The 21976-nt window shown below is 32.3% G+C and overlaps 3 protein-coding genes across 6 annotated transcripts; 1 reads left to right on the forward strand and 2 right to left on the reverse strand.

Annotated features, from left to right (window-relative positions):
• The first annotated feature begins 249 nt into the window (after window positions 1-249).
• LOC117205244 (diacylglycerol kinase epsilon) lies at window positions 250-3723 on the forward strand. 2 transcript variants are annotated; one of them, XM_033443451.1, is made up of 11 exons: window positions 250-355; window positions 571-920; window positions 1287-1458; window positions 1625-1755; window positions 1843-1981; window positions 2115-2332; window positions 2555-2700; window positions 2775-2943; window positions 3015-3195; window positions 3261-3397; window positions 3538-3723. In XM_033443451.1, exons 2-11 carry the CDS (start codon window positions 759-761, stop codon window positions 3664-3666), a joined length of 1584 nt encoding a protein of 527 aa, XP_033299342.1. In that variant the 5' UTR covers window positions 250-355; window positions 571-758; the 3' UTR covers window positions 3667-3723. The 2 variants fall into 2 exon arrangements, with proteins under 2 accessions (XP_033299342.1, XP_033299352.1); XM_033443461.1 differs by having other exon boundaries at window positions 1634-1755.
• Window positions 3724-4665: 942 nt separating this feature from the next.
• Window positions 4666-15749, reverse strand: LOC117215203 (NADPH oxidase 5). The gene is made up of 19 exons (XM_033461625.1): window positions 15550-15749; window positions 13479-13573; window positions 13239-13350; window positions 13084-13181; window positions 12823-12943; window positions 12381-12531; window positions 12058-12268; window positions 11679-11908; window positions 11382-11570; window positions 10998-11191; window positions 10364-10685; window positions 9756-9900; window positions 9463-9605; window positions 9134-9269; window positions 8725-8945; window positions 8058-8254; window positions 7629-7838; window positions 5978-6181; window positions 4666-5364 (listed from the first exon to the last, which is right to left on the reverse strand). The coding sequence occupies exons 1-19, from the start codon at window positions 15691-15693 to the stop codon at window positions 5167-5169; spliced, it is 3321 nt and encodes a 1106-aa protein (XP_033317516.1). The 5' UTR covers window positions 15694-15749; the 3' UTR covers window positions 4666-5166.
• A 3782-nt stretch (window positions 15750-19531) lies between these two features.
• LOC117215405 (B-cell receptor-associated protein 31-like) lies at window positions 19532-21442 on the reverse strand. Of its 3 annotated transcripts, none has more exons than XM_033461812.1 (3): window positions 21312-21442; window positions 20079-20377; window positions 19532-19979 (listed from the first exon to the last, which is right to left on the reverse strand). In XM_033461812.1, the coding sequence occupies exons 2-3, from the start codon at window positions 20344-20346 to the stop codon at window positions 19549-19551; spliced, it is 699 nt and encodes a 232-aa protein (XP_033317703.1). In that variant the 5' UTR covers window positions 20347-20377; window positions 21312-21442; the 3' UTR covers window positions 19532-19548. The 3 variants fall into 3 exon arrangements, with proteins under 3 accessions (XP_033317703.1, XP_033317748.1, XP_033317793.1); XM_033461857.1 differs by lacking the exon at window positions 21312-21442 and adding an exon at window positions 20905-21055; XM_033461902.1 differs by lacking the exon at window positions 21312-21442 and adding an exon at window positions 20878-20901.
• Between the last annotated feature and the right edge of the window lie 534 nt (window positions 21443-21976).

Raw genomic sequence — 21976 nt, forward strand, 5'->3', positions numbered from 1 at the left:
AAAATTATAATTAGTTATAGTTTATTTTCAAGATCAATTTCGTAGTTTTATGAAACTCTATTTATATTATAAAAATAGGCGTGGAATAAGGAATATTTAATAAACAAATTTGCATTTTACATACATGAATTAAATCATGCAATGAAAATGATTTAACACTACAATTTTTATTTTTCTATATTAGTATGTTGGCAGTATGTATAGATTATTACACATTACATTGCACAAGGAGTAGTTCATATAGAATGAAGTGAAGTGCAGTGCGGACTGCGGACAGCGGACAGCGGACGGCGGACAGTTCAGTAGAAGGCAAATAAGATTCAAATGACTTGATGGTAAAAAAAAGTTAAGAAAGGTATACAAATTTTATTCCTTGTCAATTTTATTTAGTGTGATTATCAAGATGGAATAGCTTTTTTTACTGTTATTATATTTTTCTCTATATATGGTAATGTATTTATTTGTCTTTCTTTCGTGTTTGTGTAACCAATGTCATTAAGTTAATGTCACTATGCATTATTATTTACATTTTTAATTATTCGAATGAAATATATATTTTCATGTTTGTAGCTCATTTTTCTTGATGCAATCGAAACGAGAAGAAAGGTGTCAGATTATTTTAGGATCATATGAAACAAGCTTTTCTGATATAAGAAACTGGGGTATATAAAAGTATCTGTGATATATTAATATATTTGACAGCAGTAATCATTTTATGAATGTGATGATTTCGGAAGAAACAAAATTTATTTAATAACATGTTAGAGGACGGATATAGTACCAATGTTCTGTGTGCATTATTTACCATATTTTTCATACTTATGCTAAATTTCTTCCGGTATCTTGTACGAGAGCCCCATATTCATATTAGAGATGTTACCAAACAGCATAATTGGAAATCTATAAGAAGGGAAACGAAGGTATGTGCCTGTGCATGTTTTACATATAAACAAATATATTGCTTATATGCATATATCTTCACTTATATTTGGCAAGCTTCGTATCTTATAATTACACTATTGTATATAACATAATTACAATCCTCTCATTTTTAGTATAAATATACATGTAAATATGAATGTACTATTGATTACAGAAATACAAAATTATTGATAATTAATGAATTAGGTTTTGAAAGTAATTTGTTGAGTATGAATCGATTGAAATAAATGATCTATTGATCATTTTAGACAACACTAATTTAGAATGTTAAATATAAAATTTATTTAAATTATAACATGTGTACATAGGTATATAAAAGTTACAAATATTGCTTTTATCTGTAGGCATATTATTGTAGCATTTGTGAAAGCTTGTTGTTAAATATTAATGGTTTGATCTGTGATTCATGTGGTGTTTGTGCGGATCCTACATGTGTCAAGATTGCAGATAAGCAATTAAAGTGCAAACTTATTACTGTAAGCGCAAATGAGCCAATGAAGCACCATTGGATAAAGGGTATGTTTTATCCTCTTATGTTTCTACATTTTATAAACAATATATATTAAAAATTAAATTGTTACTTGTTTCTAAATATTTGGTATTATTTAAATTATGTACTAAATTATTTAAATTAAATTATAAAGTTATTCAAGTTAATTTCTGTCTATTCATTTCATATAAGGTAATTTAGCTCTAAATGTTATATGTGAAATATGTAATGAGGAATGTGATGTGGAACCTGGACTAACAGATTGGTGGTGCTGTTGGTGTCAAAAATGTGTCCATGATAACTGCAAGTCTAAGCTTTCTAAAGTATGCTTTTTCTAAATATTTTTTTACAATTGCTTACAATCTATAGGAATGATTGATTACTTATTGTTATCTTTTAAATTCTGTTAGATATGTGATTTTGGTAAATTTAAGTTAATGATAATTCCACCAAGTAGTTTAAATCTGCGAAGTACTGTAAGGCGTAGATTATACCTTTGTTCGGTTATACCTCCAAATTGGCCTCAGTGGAATCCTCTTATAGTTGTTGGTAAGTTAGCACAAGAAAATAATATAATAAATGTTATAATAATATAATTATATATTATAATATTGTTATAATATATGTATAAAGTATAATCTTTTGAGAATCAGAATTTATAGTTTATAAAATTTATCTTCAGCCAATAAAAGATCTGGTAATAATGATGGAGCAGAAATCTTGTCTCTGTTCAGAAGGTTATTAAATCCTGCACAAGTTGTTGATTTATCAGAGCGTGATCCAGTCGCTGTTTTAGAATGGTGTCGCTTACTTGGGAAAGTAACATGTACAGTCCTTGTAGCAGGCGGAGATGGAACAATAGCCTGGTTATTGAATGCCATTCATAAGCTTGGATTGGAGGTAATATCCGTACTACTGGCAATTCTTTTATGTGAAAAGAGAAACTAATATACCTTGCAACAACATTGTTTCTTGTAGAGATCTCAATGTTGATTTTTTTTTTTTCTTTTTTTAATACATGAAGACATTGGGAAACATTGCATGTAAAAGATACGTGTATGTATATATATATATATATGTATGTATGTATATTTGTGAATTAAATATTTTTATTTGTAATAGCCAGTTCCATCTGTAGCGGTAATTCCTCTGGGAACAGGAAATGATTTATCAAGAGTACTAGGCTGGGGAAAAGAGCACGATCCAGATAAGGATCCTGCAGATATTTTGCATGAAATACAGAAAGCACAAAAAGTGGAACTCGATAGGTGCACAGAAAATATCCCGTACAATCCGTTTTAAATTGTTTCTAATATGCGTAATTATCCAAATATTTTATTAGGTGGACTGTGATAGTAAAACCATATGGTGGATTAGGACTTAGAAGTTCACAGCAAACATTTTACATGTATAATTACTTAAGCGTGGGAGTAGATGCACAAGTAACATTAAATTTTCATCGTACAAGAGAGAGTCGTTTTTACTTCTATAGCAGTAGATTGTTTAATAAGGTACTCTCTATTTTATTGGATATTTACTTTGTTATTGTATAAAATGATGTGTGTTTATGTGCTTTTGATAGCTACTATACTTGTGCTTTGGTATGCAACAAGTAGTTGAACGGGACTGCAAAGATCTTGATAAGAATATAGAATTATATTTGGACGAAGAGAAAGTGAATTTGCCATCCATCGAAAGTATCGTAATATTAAACATTCCATCATGGGCTGCTGGAGTTGATCTGTGGAATATGGGATTGGAAGGTACTTACACATATCCTTTTATATGTGAAGCAATTGGAGAAATGTGAACGTTTTATATTGAATAGGCCACGAAGAATATGGAAAACAAAGTATCAATGATGGTAAATTAGAAGTAGTTGCGCTTTATTCATCGTTTCATATGGCTCAACTTCAAGTGGGATTGTCTCAGCCTTATCGACTTGGACAAGCTAATAGTATAAAGGTATTTCAAAGTTTATTCAAATCAACAGATCGAGCTTTTAAAAAGATTTAAAGAAGCATTATGTGTAGTATGATATCATTTACATTATATTTCTACTATGTTTTTTTTTTTGTTTTTCACAAACATTTTATAAAATTCAGGTAAAGATAATAAAACCTTGCGCCATGCAAATTGATGGCGAACCATGGTATCAACATCCTTGTGAATTCAATATCAGATATTGTAATAAAGCAGTCATGCTTGTAAACACGGTTGAAAGAACTATTTAATTCTTTCATTCTGGAGTATCTAAGAGGTTTCAATTACTTGTACATTCCGAAGTTTGGTTTTAAGTGGGAAAGGATTCACTATACTTGATGAATAAAGGAACAAGCACGATAAAGGTGAAATGTAAGATAGAAATTATTTTTTATGTATGTGAATTGTATATTTTTATATTTTATTTATTAGTTGTGCATTTTAAACCTTATTAATAATTCGTGTTATTAAACTTTGAAATAAAAGATATATATTGATATTGTTTTCACATATGTAATAATTTATTATCTATATTTCTTTATCTATAAGAAAAGCCTATAATAATAATAATAATAATAATAATAATTAACTGCGTATATTAAGCGCTTACGACAAGTTGTAATAAAGGAAGGACGATGTATAAGATTTTTCTCACGTATTATCTTTGTTTGCAATCTATGTTTACAATTGTGCTTCATGAATAGGTTTTTACTGTAATTTACTATCTGTATTCAATAGCACAGCCGTAATTGTCTTACATTCCTAGGTTGTCAAATCGCCGCCAATGCACATGTTAAATCCTACAATTAATTGTCACAAATCACCATCTACTGTTCCTTGAAATATACAATTATTTATTTATTTTAATAATATTAGTTGATAGTCTGCAAACTTTTCAAGTATTTTTGATCTATTATTATATATCATTCTAAATATTAGCATTTTCTCCAATCTTATATAAAATGAATCACATTAGTTTGATTATTTCAACTTTATTTAGATGAATTTTCTATTTACATATACTCTTGTAGAGCGCTTGTTCCATTTCTTTTAATTAACTTGGACGGTTTTAACGTGATTTCGAATTAACCGTTTTCGTCATTAATTTTTAGTTATTTTCACATATTTATATTTAATAAATTAATTTAATTTTCGAGTTTAATTTCCTTTATTGTTTCTTATTTCTAATAACAAATAAAATGTTGTGCAGAATAAGCAGACTGATATATATATATTAACTAGACCATATAGTAAAGAAAATTTGATTACGTTTACTGCCTCGTCTCGTCGGACAGAGTATACATACGGACATCGTATGACACATGAAGTTGTTACACATTTGAAATTAGCCAAATATCGCAATTCTGATTGCAAATTGGAAAAAAAGTAATTTGACGATCGTTAGTTGGCCCTGTAGTCGCATTTTGACAAATTTTCCGATTATGACAGAACGACAAATAAATTTCCTCCTTGTATTAATAACAATTTGGTTGATGCACGAAACAGCCAGAATTATGAATAACATGAAGTAAAAATTTTGCATTTGGATGACATTACTGAAAAGATTATACTGATTCTAGACGAAACAAAATTAGATAACATTCACTATATAATGGAACATTTAGTTAAGGTGTATGCCATTACTTTTAAAACATAATAGATGATGAATGGAGATTTTATAAACATATCTGGCAACAGTACGATGTAATAAATAAATAAACATTATGGTATGGTTTCTCTTCGTAAAAAGCTTAAAATGACTCTTTTCTAAAGATAAAACCGAATTGGTCGCACTTGTAACGTAAAATTCTTGCCAGTTGCGGCGGACCACAGTAAAAGACTGTCACTTTGCCTTTCTTCTGATCCTGAAGCTGCTTGAATACTTTATCCCAGTTCGGTCGGCCAGCATTCGTCCGTGTTTTTAAACCTGTTATAAGATCCCGTTTTTCCTGAAAAATCAAGCCATTTATTTCTGTGGAATTATCTAATTTTTCGTTTTATAAAATCATTTCGTTTTATAAAAATCAAAATCGTTTTCAACCCTTTGAACGCTATGAAGTACGTGTATACACATGTGACAACAAATATACGTATAATTAAAAAAAAAGCCACACGTTGTTTGCATAATTGCATATATTAAAATCATCAGACGGCATAATAAGTAATTTAGTCTTATGTACATCTATAATATTTAACATTCTAATAACAGAATTTATAGAAGTATATTTGAAAAAGGTGATTTCTTTAAGAGAGATAAAATAACATAGAAAGGATTTTATTAATGGTAATAAAAATAAAATCTCCTGACTTTCATAGCGAAAGAAGGGTTAAAACTATTGCAAAACTATATTTTGCAAAAATATTTGTAAAAAAAAAGACTGTGAAAACTAAAACTCATCATGTTTCATGTACGTAATATACATATGTAAGATTAAAAATATGTGGGGAAAATAAAACTTTTATTAGACAGTGGTGAAGACATTGTTCGTTTGATTTACACCAATAATAATACGAAAAAGTAGAGAAGTAACGAAGAAGGATAGAAATTTGTCGATTTCGAACCATTTGGTGAACCAAGTCCATAGCTAGCTGCAAGGTAACGGCTTTCATATCGTTCTTCTGCAAAGCACTGGTAATGTACATGTGCATTTCAAGAAACCGCTCCATAGCGATGCCTAACTCTGCTTGTTCCATTTCTAGTTGCGATAATAAATTCACGAACCATTCAAAGGATCGTTGATCTCTATTGATCCAGAAAAAGTCTACCTGTAGATGTGACGATTCATTGATAATCAAATATTTTGTTAAAATATATGCGTACATATATTGAATTTATTAATATTATCTACTTACTATTTAGTAATAGAATTAATATACTTTTCATATGGATACATCGATAATGTTTTCAAAAGCTGAGAAGCAATTAGCAATGAGCTTGTCGAATCAAGAGATACAGAGAATACGAGAATTTAAGCGATAGGCGGCAAAATAGGCATTTAGAGCATTGTCTTCTGGCCATCACTCGTTCCGTCGCTTATCGCTCACCGCTTTCTATGGTCTATAGAGATAGTACATATGAAGATGGAGTGCGTGAGCGAGTCGGAAAAACGATGCAGGAATATAATGAAAAGAATTTTTGCGTTCCTTGTCCAATAATGCATGCACCATCGTACCATATATAGTATAGTATATAAGTGCAACATCGATTTCACGAGCAGCGTCAGTGTGTACGTCTAATTAGACAAGGACAGAAGGACAAAAGGTTGTCGCTCAATCTTCAGTTATTATGTTTGTATTTTAGTACGTATCCGTGACAAGCGGCAAACAGGTAAGAAGAACGATGAACTAAAAAGAACAGCCTTGTTAAGAGCATACAGTGATACAAGGATTGAGTACGCGAGTCATATGTTATTATGTAAGCAGATGCGACATGTTAATAGAAAGAGAAGGCTGTATAGAAGGACTTTTAATCGTTGTCTAATCAGGCATGCAGACTGACGCCGTTCTTTCGTCAGATTATTCCGAATGGACACGAACGAGACCGTTGCGGTGCCGTTGGTTGGAAGAACAGAGAAATAAAGTTCTTCTGTTTCGCAAAAGAAGAACAAACCGTTAGCGTCCGTTAGACAAGGACACAAGAGGCCTCTATGCAGCTATTTTTTTCTATTTCTATTTCTATCTTATGTATCGCTTTTTCAGCTCGCTCGTACGTGGCGATCTTCTGGCAATATTAATTAAAAATCTCTAGTCATATTAAAAGTACCAACTGCGACAGGATTTCGTCGCCCATCTGTATGTTCGTCCGTCGCTCAATAAATCGCTCAGCGCTTGTTGTTTATCTCTCTTCTGTGTAATCTTCCGTGTAATAAATCTTACACAGATTTTTAAAGTTAAGACATTCGTCGGTCGGACAAATGTTCGGATGAATTTATAGGTCAGAACCGCTCGTTTCCGGTTCATTTTCGGCTTTCGCGACAGAAAATATCCCCGTAAAGGCACATTCGGGCCAAAAATTTGTACAGTCTGGATACTATACTAAATCCCTTATTCCAAATGCTTTGAAATTATCGCTATATGGATTATTTTGAGAATATTTGGTTTTTATTTTGATTTATGAAGACGGTGTAATTTCATATACTGAATATCATTTAAAGTATTTCAAAGAGTTTCTAAGATTGCGTAGAAAAGTGAAAATACTGAGACAGATACTTGCCTTACGAAGATGCATCACGGTGGCAGGTATTTCACTGGCCCAGGAGAATTTGCATTTTGGACAAGTGTGCCTGGCTTTCCAGTAACGATGCATGATGGACTGTAATATCGAAGCGAAAGGTGTTACTCCGATTCCCGTTGCGATTAAAACCGCATGTTGGGCCTGAAATATGTGACTCGAAGGAGCTCCGTATGGTCCATCCAGAAAAATCTGAATACATAATGATTTAATTACTAATTAAATTACAAGTTTCCATATGTCACACCAATTACTTTATTATTACATAATTGCCTTTATTACCTACGTATATACATAACCCTTTTTACTAAAATACAACGTAGAAGCATAATAAATATCTAACATCCCTATTACTTAAACTTACGTAGCTTAAACTTTTGAATTAAAGCATTGCATATTTATGTAATATACCTCCAATGGTTTCCCGACGGTATAGTTTAGTGTTACATCCGAAGGATCGTCAGATTTGATATCATCGTAATCTCTTTTCGAAGTTTCTTCGAATTTCATTTGTAGTCTACCTTCCTCTGCTGCTGCTTGCATCGTATTTATTATTGGATTATTCCATGATTTTCTCCCGTATTCGTCCACGGTTGTTCGCGGCATTACTATTTCATCAAGAACTTTATCAATTTACTTTCATATCGCAAGTTTTTTATTTTAAGGTGCAAGAGATAAGAAATGAAAAGGTTTTGGGAATCATATTCAAAGAAAACGAATAGTAGAAAAACAACAAGCTCTTCTGTCTGCTCTTCTATCTGCATGTATTCATAGAAATACCAATTTGCACAGATATCCGCAGTTTAATTAGAAAATTGAAACAGGTATTGAAAAAGGTATTAAAGGAAGACGAAACAATTTGTCAAAGTTGGATGTTTAAATGACAATGTGTAGCTCTCAACGAAAGATATTGTACGGGATTGAAATTTGGTGATCGAGGAGATCGGTAACCACTCTATTTATAAGTAATAAGTAGAGCGTTCACGTTATTCAAACAGAAAATTGCTATTTATTCTGAAAGAAGATTAACTTCGGGGAAAGAAGAAGACGCGGGGAAAGAAAGAACACGGTGGCTTACCGTATCCGTTCGCGCATGTTGTTGATTCTAATTCGTAGTTTTCCAGACTTGGAGTCTTGAAAGCAATTATTGTGGGTTTATTTCGCATGTACCGGAAACTTTGTGCTAATCCTTTATTCTGCGGGCTGGAATAGGCCTGGTCTATAGATTTTAAACGCTTATGGCGTATTTCACGGTCGTTGAAGTTTCTTTCCGATTCTGATCTTGTGTAATCGCGAAGTCTGTGAAAGAAACGACTTGATCGTTTTACGTAGCCATCGAAATTAATTTTTTCCGTAAAATATTATAATTTATAATAGTAATAGTTCTCTAATATTTGAACAAATATGATTATGAATATTTTGTTTTGTTCAATATAAAAACAACAACATGTAATTCTAATTTTGAAACATTAATTATTGTTACTTACACAGCTAATCTTTCACTTTTCTTCCTTCCTGGCAGCATGTTAGGTACCGAGATAGACTTTTCCAAAGGGATCCTGCTACTAAACAGCGAATGACGAAGTTGCCGCTTGTTCGATAACGTGTTGTTATCTGCTGTGCCTAATTTTACGAAGTAAAAGTGAAAGAATAAAACGAGTAAGAATTATAGAAAGCGTCTTGGAAAGCAATTTGAGAAATTCTGATAATAATTCGAGATTTCAAATTCGAGATAGAACATGTTACGAAGCAAATAGACTTTGATTCTAAAAGACCTTCGGATTTCGAATAATTTAACAAAATTCAAATAAATTACCGCTTGCAGATTGTGGCGAGTGTATTATTTTTTCACTGTCAGGAACAAACACAGAATTGTCGAAACAACGATGATTTCCGTTTGTCGTATTGGTACAGAGTATCTTGTCATTGGCATTTAGTTGTTGTTTTTCGTTAAGATATCTATATCGCGAAGGAATAGGAAACGATTAAGAATGATGTATCTTTCATTTATCGTCTGTTGCCTGTCTACGTACTACATACATATGTATATGTATAGCGAGAGTTTCAGCTATACGGGTCAACCGATAAACAGAACTGCACGGAACTCACATTTGCTTAGGAGCATCGCTGGTGCTGCTGCAACTCTCAACAGGAAATGTATTGTTTCTTTGAAGTTTTATCTGCTCTTTCTCAAAGTACGAGTAAAGACTATTCGTCCATTCACCTACTGCTCGTATGTGAAGCCATATGTAATCTGTGAAAATCAAACATAAGATGTGTACTTTATGTATATATATATATATTATAATACCCGATGACTTTTCTATCTGATCAACTACGTCACCTAAACGAGATACGAACATTTGTTTAAATTGAAAAAAAAAAAGAAAAGAAAAAGGAAAACAGCATTACTCGTGCGATGACTTGGTATGAATTATTTCCAGACTGCGGACTATTTATGCAAATTCATATTTTTATAAACTATACATACTATAAAGATGTAAAAGTAAAATAAAGATACGATTCACTAACGAGAATTTGTAACGAATACCCTATTCTAGATATTTTGTATGTAGGTATCCTACATGTATACACACATATCTGCGTATTATGTACCCATATGTACGGGTTTTGTGTATTTTTTGCATAAGCGCATAACAAAACGCTAAAATAAACGCATAATTTGGAATTAGTTGTCTAAAATAAATTATTTGAACCTTCTTGTTCTGGAGCGCTGCTAATAGTGAAAGGATGCCATTCGTAACGAGCTATAACTGGAACGTTGACGAAAACATAATCGCCGGGATGGAAGACGAAATGTGGAGGTCTCTTGATGACTAAATGCGTCACTCTCGATGGTAGCAGAAGGCCTGAGCTTATGTACGTTTTTCCCAATTGTGAACGAGACCAGGCAATTCGACGTATCCTTTCCAGCATGTATATGGTACCTGGTCCTATGAACCATTTCCAGAAATTCGGTCCATGTAGTATCGTCAAAATCCAGAATGGTATGTATAATAAGTGTGACCAATAAAATATCTGTAAAATATTTCTGTAAAGTATTTTCTATTTCAAGTAAGAATATCTGTAAAGTATTTTCTATTTTATGCTATGTTTATTTCAATGTAGACAGCATAGCAGCAGCGTATTATACGATAAAAATGAATTGCCATATTTTATAGGAAATATCTCTCTTGAACTTGACAAATTTAGATAACAATGTTTCTTAAACGGTTACACCTTAAACGGTTTGGATTCTTCTCTAAAGTCTATCGATCGATATACTTGTTAATTTACTAACAGTCTAATTGTAAGATGATGTAACGGCTGCAACGAGAGATTACTTATTACCTCGAAACATCCACCGCGTCGAACAAACGGCATGGAGCACATCGTTATTACGACAAGGAGAACGATAAGGACGACTCCAGTAGGGTTTGCATAACCTCCTATGAGCCCAAATAGAGCTGGCCGACTTGTTAATAGCCACTCATACATTGTATAGTTATTGTAGTTAAAAGCCTCGTCATACACCACGATAGTGCCTAAAAACATTTAACGCTTTTAGAATAAAATTTTCCTTAATTACAGTTGATATCCGAATGAATATTACAGTTGACTAAAGAATAATTTTCGAGCATTCTTCTTGGGAAATTCGACGGAACTTTACGCACGATCCGATGATACTGTACTTTGTACAATTGTATCGTATCGTGGTATAACATGGTATCGTACCAAAATTAAGAAGGTGCATCACCGTGTGTACTACGCTGAAGATACCAATTAGAGCTCCAGTCACTTTGTGAAGATAGATATGTTGATCTAATGGTAGTACAGAATTAAAGCCATGAGTTCGTAGGAAGGTAATACACTGACGCAACATAAGAACCAGGATGAAACTGCAGTTGAAGTTTAAACACTGACCTGTATTAAAATTACGTTTATGAAAATACGAATGATATTCCGGTGTGACCAGTCTGATAATGATCAGTCAGGGTGATTTATAAAATATAGCAAAGGCGAAACTTTTACCACAGGCACGCGCAACCATGACGTAGCCATTAGACGTTCTATATTCGTAGAGTCTTGTTAGGAATAAGGCCACATTGATTAAGACGAAGATCGAGATGAAAACGATGTAAACGTAATTGTTTTTCATATATGGCTTCGTTAACTGATAAGGGCGCAATGAAGTGGCGAGGAATTGTAATCGTGATTTTCGCTTCGTTTCCGGCTTTGGCGGTACCAGCCATCGGTCGATACTGTAATTCAATATTCGTTGTTAAGAGTTTTCTATTTAAGTTGCAACTTGAAATTATATTATTTTATAGGTATGAATTATAATATTGGACAGGAGGATTCCCAGTTAAAATAAACGGAAAAAGTGATTTTGCGATAGAGCCCTTTTCACCTAATCGATAAATTTTCTAACAAGCCTTCGTGCTTCTCCAATTGTTTTTTTAAGGCTTCAAAGGTGATGGCACCTCGGTTAGCTCGATCAGCATCATCAAACAGGGCCACAGTTAATTCCTCAATTTGTTCTTCGTTAAATTGTATACCATTTTCTTCCATACAGGCTCTCATCACGTGTTCCAATTCACGAAGTTGTATTAATCCGTCACCTTTTCACGAACAACAGATTTCACAACAGTTTAGATTCGATAATTTCGATTATTATAGTTAGCACTTTGTTCTTCTGATAGAAATTTCGTTTAATATTTAAAGTTACGTCACCATCTATGTCGTAAACTTTGAAGAGAAATTTTATCTTATCGTCGGGACTCTTTCCAGCGAACTGATGCATCGCATCGAGGAACTCTTGAAGCGATATCGTTCCAGAATTATCCTTGTCGAAAATTTGGAACACCCGGTCGGTGAAAAACGGCTGAAAAGAAATTATATCTCCGATTATATTTCAGGAGTATGTGAACATTTACTGTTCTTTTTATACTGTTGATAGTTGAAGTTGAATCAATGATAGATATGTATGGTAAAGTACCGAGGTGTAACAATAAGGGGTGACCAATCAATGGTGTCTAATATTATATATATCTAATATTTCGTATTATAAAATGAAATGAACGAAATCGAATTTTAAATAGAAAAAGAAGGAAATTCGAGAGAAGAACATTAAACTGCAAATTTGAAATGTGAAATACTTATGCCTTCTGCCTACGTTCTTCGAAGTGACGATTTTGTTAAATTCTTCGCGCCTAATTTCCTTTTCATTGCCCACCGTCTGTTTAAAAAGTTTCTCCAGCCATTCCAAACTGCGCTTGTCGAAGCCGGCGAGTGGTCTTTGAACAAATTTTATAAGACATCAACGAGCTATTGACAAATACGTAACAAATGACGTAATAAAAGATCTTAAGAAATTAGGATATATATTATTGATGAAATTTCTTTTCAGATAATTACGCGACGATAATAATGTTACCTTGTATTGCTAATGGTCGAGAGGAATTCCATGATTTGAAACGATGTTACATATCCCAAGTTTTCTTCGTCAATCCGTCGAAATAATTTATCTACGATCTGTAATGTATGCATGTACATAGATCGGTGTCCTAGTAAACGTACGATAACGCTTACCTCTTTAGTAGAAAATATCTGCTGAAATTTCGGAAAAGTTACTGGATTATCGCCACATATGCTGTATGCAACGTTCTCGAGCTGGATAATAAGATCGTTTGGTTTGTCATATCTGTCACAATAACATAGAAGTTTAATACAACGTATGTAATATGTAAACGATAAATGTAAAAAGGTAGTGTTTATTTGTAACATGATTTTGCAGATAATAAATACATGTATACATATAATAGGTCTCACTTCAATCTTCCCTTCAAGAATTCGATCCACTCATCCTGCGTCAATATTTTATCCTGATTGCGGTCGAACAATGAAAACACTTTTTCCATCAACGTCTGAAATGTATATTATTTTGAAGATTTTAGAGAAGGTGAAAAGCGTAATTGGTATAATTTACGGAGGAAGAAATGTCTTTTCTTCCATCTTAAACCTCTAAATTATTGAAAATCACTACGTGATATAAGGAAGAAAATAAAAAGCATGGAGTAGTAAGGATATTTTAATAAGTGATATTTTCAAAAGCTTATGATTCGAGCGAATGAGTACATATTTTCTGAGATGAAGCAGTCTCTGAAATATTGGGTGATTGCGAACTAAGTGATTGCGAATTTTGTCATTACCACCTAATGACAAAAAAAATGTATTCTCCGTAAAAATGAACAATAACAACGCGTATAGAAAATATAATCGACACAATCGATATTTACAAGATATATAACGTAAACTGGCAAGAAAGTAAATTTAGTTAAATAAATTTAATTGTAATTGTAATTGTAAATGTAATTTAGTTAACAACAAATGTTTAATAGTTGGTATTTCAATTTTTCGTAAAATATAGGCACGATTAGAAATTTGTGCATGTTTAAAAACCGATCAATTTACAATTATTTTACTGGAATACTTGCAGCATATTACTCTATATGTATATTATTTCACATAATAATAAATTGGATTTTTTTCAGATTTTCAACTCATCGTCATACCTCTTTCATAATCATGGATGCGATTATACACCATAATACGGTAGGCATAACGGTATATTGTATTTGTTCGAATGATATCGTGCCGCTACCACAAATTACGAAAAAAGAAAACCCCCACTTTAACACACTTGCTTATTTCGCGGTATAAAGTGTAAAGGGTTAACCGGGGTCCGACACCGGTAATGCACCGAGTAATCTTTTGTCTCGTTCCTCGTTTCTCTGTTCGAGAGACAGGATCATCATCGAGTAAAAACACGAGATCGAACACGACCGAATGACGAGCACTGAATATGCCGGAGGCATGAAGCGTGAAGCGTGAGGCTGAACGAGGCTCGTTGGCTCCGGGCAATCGGTCACCTTGATCGAAATCTCCGGCCTTCGATAAATCCCATTGCCGTTACCTCCGGTCCCGTCTCCGTTGTCTCTCATTTTCCCTTGAGCGAGCGAATTCTCCGATATTAAATCATTCCTCTGCTCGATAACGATCTAACCTTGGCGTTATTTGCTTTCAATGGAAAGCACGACCTTGTCTTATTTCTTATCGTTTTGTCTCTTTTCAGCTTTCCTAAAACCGCCCAATACCTATGCAATCTTTCTCCTTTAATCAGACAGTTACTTATAATTGCCCCCTGACTTCGACTCTTGAATCACCGAACGGCTGATATACATACATATCTGTATATTCCCTGAATATGTACTGTTCAACATTCACCATGTTTCGTAACATTTTGGTCAAGTTTTCTTAGTATGGTTTTAGTTAGTACGTTTAAGCTGAGATTCTTCTTTACCTACCTACCTACCTCTCTAGATTGCTAGAAGCTCTAGATTGCAACAATCGTTTCTAAAATCTTGTTCGTTGTAAGATCAGGATTTCTTCTGGTATACGTAGCTATATTAAAATATATATGTATATAGTATGTACATATGTATCTGGAGTTTACCGTTTTACTTCCCTTTATGTGCCCATGGTACACCATGGTACGCTTTCACCATGATAATGAAAGTGGAATGAGAAAATCGGAATCGGCCCGATAGCATCTTTTTCCGTTCGTTCTAATTTTATTCTAATTTTATTCGTAACTATTCGTTTGTTTCTTGTGTACATGTAGAGATATGTACATATGTAGAGTATAGATACCGCTGTGTAACATTATCTCTATACGTGTGTGTAATATCTCAAAATATTAGAATTTATATTATATTTGTATTATATTATATTTGTGAGATTATTAATACACGTAATGAATGAAAAGAGATAAACATTTCGAAATTTTCATAAAAATATTTACTTCCGATCGACTCGATTATTAAGTTAGTAAAATATTCACCAGATCCAGCAACAGTTGTTTAAACGAGTCTCTGTTGTGACGAACCACGCCGTTCACCCCGATTATACGGGAACACTCTTCCAAGGTGGTCGCTCTCCTCCTTTCGATTAATTCTTCCTCCATATGGTTTGCGTCGCTTTCCATTTAAAAAATTTTTTGCCACAGCTTTTATTAAATAACAAATAATTTCTTCCAACAAATAATTCCTATAATAAATTAAATAACAAGTAATTCCTATGATAAATAAAAAGAGAAGGAATATATCACTGTACGCATTAACGTTTACAAAAGATTTGATCTAGTATAAAAGATATTAAAGAATACACTGCAGGCCACGATCGTATTATTTCAAACTGTTCCGTCAAATTTTGAATACTTTGGGGAGAAGTTAAGTTAACGAATCGAATCGTTCCACTTTAAGGTTCTTGTTTATCTTTTTCACCGTATCGAATAGGATTTTATCAACACTTTACACAGGATTCTTCATTTTAATCGAAGAATAGCATTTTTTTTTTTTTTTTTTTTTTTATGTAGCCGTAAAAAGTTTTAGTCGATTAATTTATATTCAATACTTTAACAGAACATATTTTACTTCGAGTCAATTGAACGGAAGAAAGGAAACGATGTAAACACTTATGTATCAGAATCAGAATCACACTCTTGTTTACAAGTCGCGACTTGGTTCGTTGATAGACGCAGACTAATGAACGACGATCGATTGCTATTGACGAAAGCCGAGAAAGAAAGACCACCCATCTCCACTTCTTCACCGTCAAATCTATCCCGACGAGAATTTTTGGAACACGTTTCAGATCTACGAAACGGAATGGGGGGGGGGGCGGAGGATGCCTTTCGTTTACAATAAAGATCATGCAATCGAACAGAGAAACAGACAGACGAATAAACAGTCAACCTTTCACTTCTTGAGTCATCGTCTCTTTTTTTTTCGTTCCTTCCGTTTCTTTTTTTCCGCCTCCTCCATAATTTCCCTTTCTTCTTTTTTCTTCCTCTATTTTCCGATTTTTTATCGGAATAAATAAATATCGGTATAAATAATAAATACCCTTTACACACCGTCGCTTCTATAAGAGATTTCATGTATGTATGTATGTATGTATGTATGTAGTCCTGATGTAACTCCGATTAATCCCGTTTTATAAACTGTTTTGTAAGCCATAATTTATATGTACCAAATGAATTTTCGTTTAGTTTCACTTATTCGTTCACTTATTTTCTATCGTTACATACGGTGATTTGCGAAACAGATGCCAAAGGCCATTGCACCTCGATCTCGGTTATAACAAAATCTCTTATATTCGACTAGGTAATTTCGAATGGACGGGGAAGCTTAAAAATCTCGTATCTATAATAGAAACAACGAAAACAGACAGACGAAACTGAACAACGAAGCATTTAAAACTTTAAACGAACCAGCGAACTTCGATTGAGAATTTCATCAGTCGCAATCGTACTCCCGTCAATATTCTCTGAATTTTCTTTATAAATGCATATATTTGATCAAAACGGATTATTGTAAACTTACAATTAATTTTCGACGAGAAAGAAAAAGTGAATACATATACGTATTTTCGTATGTGGTATTTATGAAAATACCAGTTGAAATACTTTCTGCATTCGAAAGATTATTAAGAAGATACGTTGTTCTCATGCACGAGAGAGGAATATTTCAAGGAAAAATACTGCAAAATATCCTTTCCTTATTTCCATTCGTTTCTTTTTATCCCGACACCCCTCGCACATCATTCGCTCTTCTTTTTCATGTTCACTTGCAATCTTTTCTTTTCATCTTTATTTTCTACCTTCCTTACTTACCCTAAAGGTAGAAGTCTTATCAATGCGGAATTATAAATTAGGTGTACATATATAACATGCTCTCTCAAAACTTTTAAATAAAATTTTCTAATTGGAAATCTTAAAATATACATGTACATATTTTCAATGAAGTGCAAAATAAATATTCTTGATTTAGTTAACGACGATCGTTATTCTTTACCCTTGAAAACGGGAGAACAATAATGCCGAAAAAGACTAAATATGGTTACGTATGTACAATGTATGTACATTTTAATCTCAATCATAGCTTACTTTGGATTTTTGCGGCGGGCCTTGTGATTTCGAAGAGTATCATAGTATCCTGCTAGTTCTGTATGCTTATAACTTAAAAAGTTTTCGGGTGAAATAGCGAGCGATAAGCCCGGTATCTTGGATCTTGTATCTATTTGATCAACCATCCGAACCAATTTACCGATCGACCAGCAGATGATCTAAATTTCGACATTCAGGATTCGAAAAGATGATGTGACCGCATCTATATGCGGGATCCATACGGGACCTATAATCAATACAAATCAATCGAATCGATACAAGAGGCGAAAGAGTCTTATTAACCGTGAAAGATGGATTCGATGTACTTGGAGATATTTTATGGCGGCTAACATTTTTGTCTCCTAATAGGAGATAATTGCTTCGTCCGTTTGATAAATATCATGGAGATTCGTTTCACCTGCTAAATATTACAACAACGTGTACTTGCGCGGTCTAACAACAAGTGATAAAACAGTGGAAAAAGGAGAAGGAGCGGCGCAGACTTGATTTCATTCCGCGTGGTTCGATACTCGCCAGATTCACTCACTTAAATTACATTGATTTTTCATACATGATTCCTATATACTCATATATATATATGCTTACAATCCTAATTTACTGGTCTCAATTAAAGATTTCCTTTGTCTATTACATTAGATTTGTTTATTAGATGGATACATGCTTTTGAAAACTTTTTATTAATTCTATTAGTATAGTAATGTTATTATGGTATTTTACTTTGTTAATAGTGCATTTTGCGATTGCATCGTTCACACACTCGGATTAGTCGCTATAAATCGTTTAAAAGTAAAATAGCAATTTACTATTTTCGATGATACTTAAATATATACTCGTACATACGACATGTCGTCGCAAATAAACAATATCTTTTTTCATGGTTGATACATACTGGTCAACTTCTGTTATTGAAAACAGAAAATAAAATTAATCGATTACACCTATAGTTGTTTGCATTACATGTACATATATGTAGGTTGAATAGAACGAATCAACTGGTTGCAAAGATGCTGGCGTGTTACCGTGGACCGATGGATAGGAAGTCTCCAAATGCATATGCTATGGTATAACATCCATTTGATCGCCAGCCTCGAGCAAGTGTTGAAACTTTAACTCAATTCTTCACTGAAAATATGACAATAACTGAAATAACAGTTCGATTTTCCGACGTGGTTACACCTAGATCTAATTTCGTAAATATGGATAACACGTTAACTTATAACTAATAATACACGTATGCGTACGTTTTTGAGAATCGTTTCTTTACATTATTTTCTTGATTGTTAGACATACAATGACGATTGTTTAGAGGTTAAACTGTTACATATAGTTAGTTTTACACAACGTGTTATACTGCTTTTTATAACTCTACATATGTACATATGTATTATGACATGTGTATTTTGCACATTATCACGAGAAACAGATTGTATTTAATAGGATCCAGATGTAAAATACAAAAGATAATTAAAAAGGAAATAAGTAAAAATAGATCTTATTGATCTTAATTTTATGTTTTATTATGATTAGTATATATTTTTCTTCACGAACCTTTCGCGAGGACTATAAGAATAACCCAACATACGCTGGACGACGGTTACTTTGTAACATTGAATTACTTATTTTAAATACTTTATACTTTCATCATTTTTCCTCCGTACAATGCTATACAATACACAAATTAATGTATAATATATACATATACATATATATAATTATCATATACTAATATATATACATATACATATATATCATATAATATAGAATATATGTATATAATGTAAAATACGTATAATTATAACAAAATTTGATGCAAATATTAAATAACGAAGAAGAAAAACTTAAAAAGGACGAAGGATGTAACAAAACCATCGTTTAATCACTTTTCTTATTACCGCTTGAACAAAGGCATTTGCTATGTTCGTCGTTTAAGCGGTCATACTCCTTGGTAAGAGATTCAGCTTGTGATTTTATTGCTTCTTTATCTTTCTTTTCTTTTGTGAGCTGATGTTCCAATTCTTGATTTTTCGTTTGCAGCTCCTTAACTTGATTCTTCCATTCTGTTATTTCTTCGTCGTGAGCTTCGTTTGAGTCATTTTGTGCAATCTCTCCGATTGTTTTTTGCGACAATAAATGTTTCGCTGTTGTAGTAGCAGATTCAGCCTGACGCATAGCTGCTTCATTTTGTGCCAACAGAGTGGCTTGAGTAGAGATTAAAATCACAAGTCGATGTATAACAAGACTTAAAAACAGTGCGAAACCAGCTATGTAAAAGTTTCGTTCCGCTCTGAATAATCTCATATTGCCTACGTAAAGTAATAATGGAATAGAAATTAGTTCCCCAAATAGATAAAATACCATAAATATACCACTAGAAATATATATATATATATATATACACACACCTTGCATTTCAGCATTCAAATGATATTCTTTATGTTCGGTAACTGTAGAATATTTTCGCATTTCTCTAATAGCGTCCAATAGAAACAAAACCAATATTCCAAGTAAAAATAAGAAGTAAACTGATGCTTGACTACTTAAACTTTTTAGAAATTTAGATTTAAAAAGCTTCTGCCATCTTTTAGGTGAAATAATTGGTAATACTAATAATAAAACTACTACAATTTCAAAATAAAGAAATCCAGCAATTAAAGTCCAGTGCAGGCTCATGTTTATTTGTTATTGTAACGGATTTACACATCTGAAATATCATATAGAAAAATTATTATTGTCAATAATAATAATAATTACATACATACATACAAGAACAACTTACTGAAATTAATAGCAATAAAGTATTAAATTCAAACTAACTGTTCATCGTCTGCATTAACAATTTGAATAAATGTAATTAATTATAGAAACATAAACAAACTAGAAAATATATAATAATATTGGACTCGTACTAACATGTAATAAGAATTAGATAAAAATTATTAGATTAGTTATTTATGATCTAGAAATTTGTTTAACTGAAATGAAACTTTAATTGATTGACATCGATCAAATTCTATCTGTACATATAACTGCAAATGTTTATCATCGGACATTATGCAAAATAGAAATTATAAAATTAAGTTTTAAATTGTATCAAGTACCAAGAAGAAATAAATACATATTATCTATTTAAAATATTTTTTATGTCCTTAGAATGCGTATTAAATATATTACAGACGACGTAAATAATATAAAAACAGTCACCTTAATACCTTTAAAATCTAAACTAACCTGTTAGTTAACTGCTATCAACTATATGATGATTCATTCATCATCAGGATTGCCAATATTTCAAACTTACCAATATATTTGCACGAAGTCAAAAGTATTTCGATATTGAATAATAAAGCAATATATTATATATCGTATTTAGATCCGTAACAAGTAAAATGATTCATCTTTACCTTATTTTACTTTACTTAATTTCTTACTAAAACGTTTCCAATTGGCAAGTGATACTAGCAATCTTGATGTTTATATTATTAATTGGCAAAAGTTGCTTATTTTGCACTAATTGTAATGCGCTAAATATACAAAATTGGCCAGTATTTGACTATTTCGTCATAATTAATCAATTAATTAATTAAACTAAAAGCTATATGATTTTATTCAAAACATTAGTCACTAAAAATACATACCAGTATGTAACAAGTAACTGGTATCTACACGTATAGTATAAAAATAAATGGTACAAAGTGCGAAGTATGCATATGTATGTATTGTGAATACAGTTTTCAAAGTAAATTAAAAGATAATCATAAATTTATACAAACCGTTCCACCTAACTCTGCCACCCTTGATTACTCTCCTATTTGTAACGGTACAAAAAAGATGTTTGGGCAGGAAGTTATTGTATTTCAGGGGCGAAATTAGGCTATGAGAATTAAAAGTAAGTCATCTCCTAGAAAAGATTTATGGAAATGAGTTTAGATATGAAGAAATTTTAGCCAGACGAAATGATAGGACGAAAGACGTAATTATAATGATATGACTATGTATATACGTGTCTTTGATTTTCTCGCTTTTTAATAGAAATTAATTAGAAGAGTATAAAGGCAGAAACGCGAAAAACATAAACCATAAAGATGAGTGGTTCTATTAAAAAAAAACGTGCTTCTAATACATCTATTATTCAAATTTTAGCCTAATAAATAAAGAGTATTGATACAAAATTACAATAATGATAATTATCACTTAACAAATAATTTTTTTCGAATCATTTCGAATCATATGAGACATATACGTAACACATCAATGTGATTCTCGGGATTACATATGTATATTTAGTATTCTATTTCTAACT

This window comes from Bombus bifarius, unplaced genomic scaffold (assembly GCF_011952205.1).
Source record: "Bombus bifarius isolate JDL3187 unplaced genomic scaffold, Bbif_JDL3187 scf7180000007966, whole genome shotgun sequence".
In the NCBI taxonomy this organism is placed as follows: Eukaryota; Metazoa; Arthropoda; class Insecta; order Hymenoptera; family Apidae; genus Bombus; species Bombus bifarius.